General features: G+C 47.1%; 1 protein-coding gene across 2 annotated transcripts; it reads left to right on the forward strand.

The window, feature by feature from the left end:
* Positions 1–4,059: 4,059 nt before the first annotated feature.
* LOC125515153 (protein LAZ1 homolog 2-like) lies at positions 4,060–7,786 on the forward strand. 2 transcript variants are annotated; one of them, XM_048680593.1, is made up of 9 exons: positions 4,060–4,595; positions 4,897–5,071; positions 5,202–5,258; positions 5,603–5,711; positions 5,968–6,152; positions 6,239–6,327; positions 6,483–6,699; positions 6,784–7,029; positions 7,120–7,786. In XM_048680593.1, exons 2-9 carry the CDS (start codon positions 4,922–4,924, stop codon positions 7,384–7,386), a joined length of 1,320 nt encoding a protein of 439 aa, XP_048536550.1. In that variant the 5' UTR covers positions 4,060–4,595; positions 4,897–4,921; the 3' UTR covers positions 7,387–7,786. The 2 variants fall into 2 exon arrangements, with proteins under 2 accessions (XP_048536550.1, XP_048536549.1); XM_048680592.1 differs by having other exon boundaries at positions 4,063–4,595; positions 6,450–6,699.
* The last annotated feature ends 387 nt before the right edge of the window (positions 7,787–8,173 follow it).

An 8,173-nucleotide genomic window follows, 5' to 3' on the forward strand; every position in this document is an offset into this window, starting at 1 on the left:
AAACAAATTTATGTGCCCCATAGTTATTGCTTTCCATCTAGAGGAGATTGACCAAACTTTTTGATTGTGTGTGTGTGTCACATGGCATATAGCCTGGCTAAGGGCATATTCAATGGAGACCCGCAAATTTTCTCCTGCATCCGTCCACGGAGACAGATACAGGAGGCCGCCATCCAATCTGTCCGCAAATATTGCAAACACTATCCAAACAACCGGACGAAATTCTTGCAAACACAGCCGGATTTTCATACAAACCGAAAGAAGTTCATGCAAACACGGTGGATTTTCATTAGATTTCCTATAAACACAATGGAATTCATTACATTTTGGACATAGTTCAACTAAAAGCAGTGCTCGTCTGACTCTAGAGGTATAATGCCTAAACTAAAAGACCGTTGGTGCCCGTTCCCCATCTCCGGCCATGAGCCCCAAAAGTTGAAGCTTCGCCATCTCCAGCTCTACCTTCTGAGCCGCGGTAACTGAAGTTGTCCGCCTCCATGTCGTCACCAAGCGACTAATCGGCCGACGTTGCTCAACCCATCAAGTTTGGCGTCGACGGGAAGGGGGAGCGGTGGCCTTCGTGGTCGTGGTGGCGGGCCGCGGCCTTGGCGGAGCCGGCGATGTCGTACTCGTCATCAGTCACGCCGAACACCTCGTTCGCCACCTCGTCGCACTCCTTGTAGGCAACCGCCAGTTCTGCCGCCCGCTGACGGTACCACTAGCGGGTGAGCCGGATCTCGCGGGCGAAGCGATAGGAGTCGAGCGGCACCGCCTGCTCCGCCAGGTCCGCATTCGGCGCGATCACCCTGCCGGCGGCGAGCTACTCCTCCGCCTGTAGGTGCTCCTCCAGGAGTTGGTGGTTGTAAGCAACGTCGGCCTGCGCCTCCCGGAACTGCTCCTCCCCCACCATGTCCATGTAATGGGCATGGTCCTTGCCGATGATCATGGTGCAATGTGCCAGCGAGGGTGGCGTGGACGAGGAGGCTTGCGTGGACGAGGAGACTGGTGCTGGTTCGTCGTAGGCGACGTCCTCCATTGGGACGTCACCTCCTCCTACTGTCTGATGTCCTGCCAGCCGGCAGCAATAGCGGCCATCTCCTTCTTCTGCTCCGGCGTCAGCCCGTCTCAGAGAGCTTTGGCGCGCGAGGAATCCATGGTGGGAATAGTGCGGAGAGGGATCAGAGGTGGATGACTACGGCTATGGCCGGGATAGCAGTTGGTATAGCAATGGCGGGTGGCAGAGGGACGGACGGGTTGCACCGGAGTAGCCGCCTCAGCAACCGCGTGTCATTAATGTGGGAAGCAGACATATAGATGGACGACTGTCGTGTCATTTGAATGTCGTGCAGTCGTGTGCATCGGGAAGCGGTGCTCTCTCGGCCGGCACGTCCCTTCAATGCCGGCACCAGTGAGCGGTCGTGTCCGCTCTGGCCAGGCATGAATGCGGGCACTGACGCTCTAGAGTGGCGCTGATCTTTTCGGGCGGGAAGCGGGTGGGGCGAGGGAGGGGTTGGGTGGGCAGGCGGTTAAACGGGGCGTGGTAAGCCGGTTCAAGACCCCTCGGCAAAGGACCCCCCCCCCCCCCACACACACACACGTTTGCCTCTGGTTCGCAGAAGATACGACCAAACCGCCCTGTGGATCGATACATGCTCGTGTTGGATGGCTTCCGCGGTCCGGACGTATGCTGACGGTTTGAGGGTCTCCGTTGGAGATTCTCTAAGCTAACTAGTGCAGCCCTACATAAGTTATATACATTTACGTTTAAAATTTACATGTGTAGTCAGGGTGATTGTTCTAATATAATAGAAACTAGTTAAAAATATGATTCTAGTCACTATGAATAATTGACGTGTATATATATGACCAATAATTGAAAAAATAAGTGTGGCGAGTTTATGAACCACTACAAACTAACTTAAAAGAGTTTCTATCCCCCATATGTTCCTACTACTCTGCTATATTTAGAAAGAAAAATAGAGTGATCATGATAAAAACACATAAAAGAATGGGAAAAGAATGCAGAATAGCTAGTGGATTTGTCACATTTTTGTGGATGAATATTTTGTATATAGAGGAGGAGAACGAGGTTGAGTATCAAAGGCCAACTAACTAGGTTGAATATCAAATGCCAACTAACTATGTTGAATATCAAAGGCCAACCAAAGACAACAAACCACTTGCAGGACCAATCGTAATCACCCTCTCCTGATGTCACTAGCTAAAAAAATTCCATATGCTTGCTTCGTCAATTTTGCATGTCATTTCAATCTTGAAATACGAAAGTCATATGTTAGGCATTAATTAGAGGAGAGAGAAAATAGATAACCCTGACACATCATTCTAGCCACTCGACAAACACATAGTGAGCACACTACCAATGTTTTCTTTGCCTATACCCTTGACTCCATCGATCAATCAATGAACGATCTAACCACAAAGACCCCTTTATGTGAGCATTGTGGTTTTACAGCAAGAATAAATTAACCCATTGCGAAACAAGTAGTATTACCTTGTACGCTTTCCGATAACAATAAATGTGCTACCTATCATTGATTTGTCGGTTACTTTGACTTTCGTAGAAATTCTACATTACAAGATTCTAAGATCCTTTTGAAAAATCTCAATACATTGATTGGTGGCATCGTCTAGACGTCATCTCAAAAAGGAAAGTTCTCGGTTATCATGTTGGTGGCATGGTGCGTCTGGAATAATCACAATGCGGTCATCTTTGACAACACTCAACTCAGCTTTACTCACCTCCTTGACATGATCGGGCCGGAGACTAGGCTATGGGTGATGGCGAGCATCATTACATGTGCAAACTCTTCTTTCTATAAATGTGTTGAAGCACAAGACTTTTGCGTTTATTAGAAAAAGGGCTATTTATTTTAGTGATGATTGGATTGTTTATTGTTCTTATCTCCTATGCAAATAGTATTGTTACATTTTTTACATCATTAGGAGGGTGCAAAGCCCTCCCGATTTCATTAAAAGTGAAACCACCAATTTCAGTTATTATTACAAGCTAGTAGTTTTAAAAGGAAAAAAAACAAGAGAATAACAGATGCATGATAGAGTTGATCATTCCATACATAGCAAACAACTAGCATTTTATAAGCGCCCGGAGATGCTACCACTCAATGCCATCATCAGAAAACATCCACGTCACTGAAGCTATTCAGGATCACAATACGATGACGTGTAGACACCATCTTGGTCTTCTTTAGAGAAGATTGACCTGCTGAATTCACCAGCTCTAGCTGAGTGATGTGGCTGAGGGACGTTATCTTCTGATCCCAAGCTATCAAGGCCATGGAGGGGAGATATCACCATTGTTTGCGTGATGCACGGACCATGGGATTTTACCAAACATGGACATCTGGGAGAGGAGGGTCTAATTGAGAGCAGCTTCAGTCCTCAAATCATACTATATCACCCCGTCAGCAGCAGATGAGGGAGATCTATTTTTTTTGATTTTTTTTTTGATTTTCAAAGTGACACGAATCGGGACTAAAGGGCCCAGGTGAACCGGGACTAAAGGGACTAAAGGGCCCAGGTGAATCAGGACTAATGCCTTAGCCGCACGAACCGGGATAAATACTCACATTAGTCTCGGTTCTTGACTGAACCAGGACTAATGAGCTGACCCGGCTTGGACCAAAACTTTGTTTTCTACTGATGACCATCGCGGACCAGCAACAAACTACGCAACTCACCGACCACGTCAGCCGAGTGAGCCATATGCCTCGCTCAACCGGAGCACCGCGCACGGACCTAGACCAGTCCACGCAACACCACCACCCCACAACATGCCCCGGTGCCACCACCACCACCACGCGTGCTTGCACTCTGCCGCCCGCACCACGGCACACCTTTGCACCTTTCGCAATACCCTGCTACCTGCGTGTATATATAAGCCTGCGTGTATATATAAGCGTATGTGTCTCTACTATGTTGAAAAAATACACATCCATCCATAAAAAAAAAGTGAGAAAAGGTTTTGACTCGCGAAGAGAAGAGGGAAGCGGCGGAGATGACGAGTCGTGCACGAAAAAAGGGAGAAACGGAAGCACATGGAGCCGGGGGGACACGTGGTTGGAGGCCGAGGCGTCCGACGACGCCGCGCGCCGGATCGGCCGGACGGATGAATCAGATCGTTCTCCAGTTGCCTGCAGCCCACGGGAAGCCGCCGCGTGCGCTGCGCCCCGGACACGTGGAGGGCGGGCGACGCCGCGCGCTGCATGGCTGCATCTCCAGCCGGGGACAGAGGGGAATCCCTCGCTGACCCCCTCTCCCCCGAGCAAACTTCCCATCTCGTCTCTCCTCTCGCGGTGGCGGCGGCGGGCGCCGGACGTGAGGTACCTACTTCATCTCTCACCGTGAGCCTGCGCCATCTCTCTCCTGGGACAGTAGGACGGCGGCCGCTTGAGGGAGTGCGGGGACGGTGGACTGAGGGGGCGCGGCCGTCGGTGGGGTGACTTCGACGGAAAGCCGGAGCGGTTCCTGCGGCGGTGCCACCAGTTCCTTACCCCTTACTGATCCCATCGTGGTCACAGTGCGCTCCCAGGAACTGTGTGCCAGGTTCTTCCTCGGTAAATTTCGCTTTCTCATGTGCTCTGTTTTTGCTTCTCCGAATGTCATACTCTGAATCTCATTGCGATATCATTTTTCATTTCTTCTGGACCGAAGCCTCATATCGATATACATATATTAGTGATTAATTGACTCGCAATTTGGAACAAAGCCATTCATTCAGCAAATCTGATTTGACAGAGACTGACGACGACAATGGGGCAGTCAGAATCAGTTTAAAGTTTCTATCCTCGTGCATTTTTGAGTAACAAATTCTTCATTTGAGAACAGAGTGTCAGATCAAATTGAACTTTGTTTCAGGGATCAGTGCACGTGGGATGAACCAATGACATCGAATGGATCCTCTAGCTTCCAGGGGTTCTACAGGAACCTCCACACCCCGGCGGTGCTCATCGGAGCCGGGTTCGTGCTCGTCGCGCTGCTCATCTCGCTCTGGCTCATACTGCAGCACCTTAGATCCTACAGAAACCCTTCGGTGAGTGCGGCGGGTTCATGTCACAGTATCCCCTCTTTCTGCTGGTGGACCAAATGTCTCCAGTGTAGCCATTATTTATAGCTTGCCGTTGTTCTGATTGAACAAGTTTATCTTGCTGAGAGTTCTGCAGGAGCAGAAATGGATCATAGCTGTCTTGTTTATGGTGCCTGTATATGCGTCTGAATCTGTAAGTTTGAGCCCAAACTTGTTGGATTTGGTTGAACTTGAATAACTCTAGGGATACAATGCACCCACCAGTAGATATGTAAAAGCGAGCAAAACGAATGCTGAATGTGCTATGGAATTGCTGGCTTTAGAAAAAATAGCTACTCTCATTTTCATATCAAAATGTTGGAAGTGTTAAGAAAGATCAGTTATATAATAGAATCATGAACTTGTAAGAAAAACCACCGTATCATGGTTGCTTTGAGCATTTGATTTTTGCCTCCTGAAGATTCTATTCCATTTTCATATTGAACTGTTGACCTGTATGGTTATCCCACTTTTTGATATTTGATTTCTTTTCCCCAGATAATATCGCTGTGGCATTCGGAATTCTCCTTGGCCTGTGATATATTGCGGAATTGTTATGAAGCATTTGCTTTGTATGCCTTTGGACGATACTTGGTTGCATGCCTGGGTAATCTTATTTTCTTCTATGTGACCACAGGAATGGACCCAAATAATATGTGAGAAATCATTGTAAATTTTCCATAATAAACAGGAGTAAATTGCATGGACATTGCATCCTATACATGTTTGCAGGTTATGGAGCAAATTTTGGTTAATTAAATATATTTAAAAATTAACTACAGCACGTCTCTGATTCAGTTGTCCAAATTCATGATACCGTACTGTATTAAGTATTTGGGAAATTGAAAGCTTGACTCTTTCAGGGGGAGAACGGCAGGTTGTTGGCCTGCTTGAAAAAGAAAGAATGGAAGAGCTAAGTGAACAGTTGCTTGAGAGTCAAGAGAAGGCAAAAAATCGTAATCAAAGTAGACTGCGCGACTTCTTTTGCGATCCTAATGCAATGGGGGAGAGCTTATACACAATTATAAAATTCGGCCTTGTGCAATATGTAAGTTGCACATTTTTAGTAATGTTCTCACCTGAAACTGGTCAATAACGACGTGGATGATATCTCCTTCCTTAACATCATTTCAGATGATTCTGAAGACATTCTGTGCTTTCTTGGCATTTATCTTGGAGCTTTTTGGAGCATATGGAGATGGTGAATTCAAGTGGAACTATGGGTAACCATCTCATATCTTTGTATCTCGTTTTGATATCTACAATGTTGAGATGTCTGAATTTACGAAACGGGAGAGGAGGTCAACTCGTTTTCACTAAAAGCATGTCATGCTCTAATACGCAGATACCCTTACATCGCTCTTGTCATAAATTTCAGCCAGACATGGGCACTGTACTGTCTGGTGAAATTTTACAATGCAACGCATGAAAGGCTGCAGGCAATAAGGCCGCTAGCCAAGTTCATAAGTTTCAAGGCCATTGTATTCGCCACTTGGTGGCAGGGAATCGGAATCACAATCATCTGCCATACGGGGCTCCTGCCTAAGGAGGGCAAGGTGCAAAATGGGATTCAAGACTTTCTGATTTGTATCGAGGTAAATAGGCAAATCTTGTAAGTTTGATTGAGAACCATCCTTGGCCTTCTGTTGCTGCAGTAAAGCGAAATTGCTTTCTCTTAGATGGCTATCGCGGCCATCGCACATGCTTTTGTCTTCGGGGTGGAGCCGTACCAGCACATCCCGGTCCATGACCGTGAGCACAGGGAGGTGGCCCATGAGGAGAGCAAAATGGAGTTGAGGGTCGATGTCGATGATGGCAGCAATGCCGTGCCAGCTACCGTGGAGCAAAAAGAGACAAATGTCAAGACTCCAGGAACAAGCATCAGAGAGAGCGTTGAGGATGTCGTTCTGGGTGGTGGCCACCATGTAAAGTGCCCGCGACATGCATTGGAATTTCGAGGTTGAAGAACCTGAATCCTTGGTTTTCTGACAGATTACTTGCTTCTTATTTTGTAGGTCGTCAAGGATGTGGCCCTGACCATCTCACAGGCAATGGAGCCTGTGGAGAAAGGCGCCTGGAAGATCCAGGAAACCTTCCACCACGTCTCGCTGAAGCCGGAGGACAAGAAGAAACCCGACGTCGAGGTGGAGGAGCGTGTCACCGAGAATGTAGTGGACAACGGCGAAGCTGTCGCGGTTGATGCGGAGGTGGAGGTCGAAACAAGGGTGAAAGACAAGGGTGATGGCAGCGGATCTATGGAGAGGTTGAAATCAAAAGAATAAAAGATGATAATAAGAGGAGTGCAAGAGGAACTGGTCCTTGAGAACACGGTGCGCTTCTGCTTCCGCGATTCGAAAAAGGAAACTGAGTAAAACGGTGGTGATGCATCTGTGCACCATGATACCAACTGTTATCCTGAAAATCAAGAACCAACTAGTGGCTGGATGGTTAGGAGGGCGGTTGTATCCCGGGCTCACCAGGGATCAAGCCTCGCGTCGATATTGTTGCCGAAAGCCCGAAACGGATCGAGTGTTGAAGCCATGAAGCTGTGTGGCTGGCTCAAGCCCCATCTGGGATGCTACGTGTCTTTGGTCTCTGCTTTCCCTGCACAAATACAACAAGTTCCTTTGATCATATATTCTCTCAACTTTGTTTCTGAGACAATGTTGTAATGTAGTAGTAGTACTAGTACCAAATTAACTGAGCAAATTGCAACTAACCACCACACTAAGGGCTAGGTTATTAGAAAACATAAGTTTACATTTCTTTTTTACAGAAAGCACCATGGCTGATAATTTATTTATTTTTGAGTAAACCACCGATCGGCGGATCAGAGCGTTTATGACAGATGGGTCTTGTTTAAGCTGGCTTGGCAGAAAAAGGCCAATTTAGATTATCGTACGATACCAACATTCAGTGGAAACCGATGAAAACCACGAGAATTTCAAAAAATTCTTAAAAAGATATGGGAGGTTAAGAGGATGATGTCTTTTTCATAGCTCACATCTCATAATTTGTTTCAACCTGAAATTTTGTGTGCCAATAAATCACCCTCTTAATACATATCCC

Source organism: Triticum urartu, chromosome 6 (assembly GCF_003073215.2).
Source record: "Triticum urartu cultivar G1812 chromosome 6, Tu2.1, whole genome shotgun sequence".
Lineage (NCBI taxonomy): Eukaryota > Viridiplantae > Streptophyta > Magnoliopsida > Poales > Poaceae > Triticum > Triticum urartu.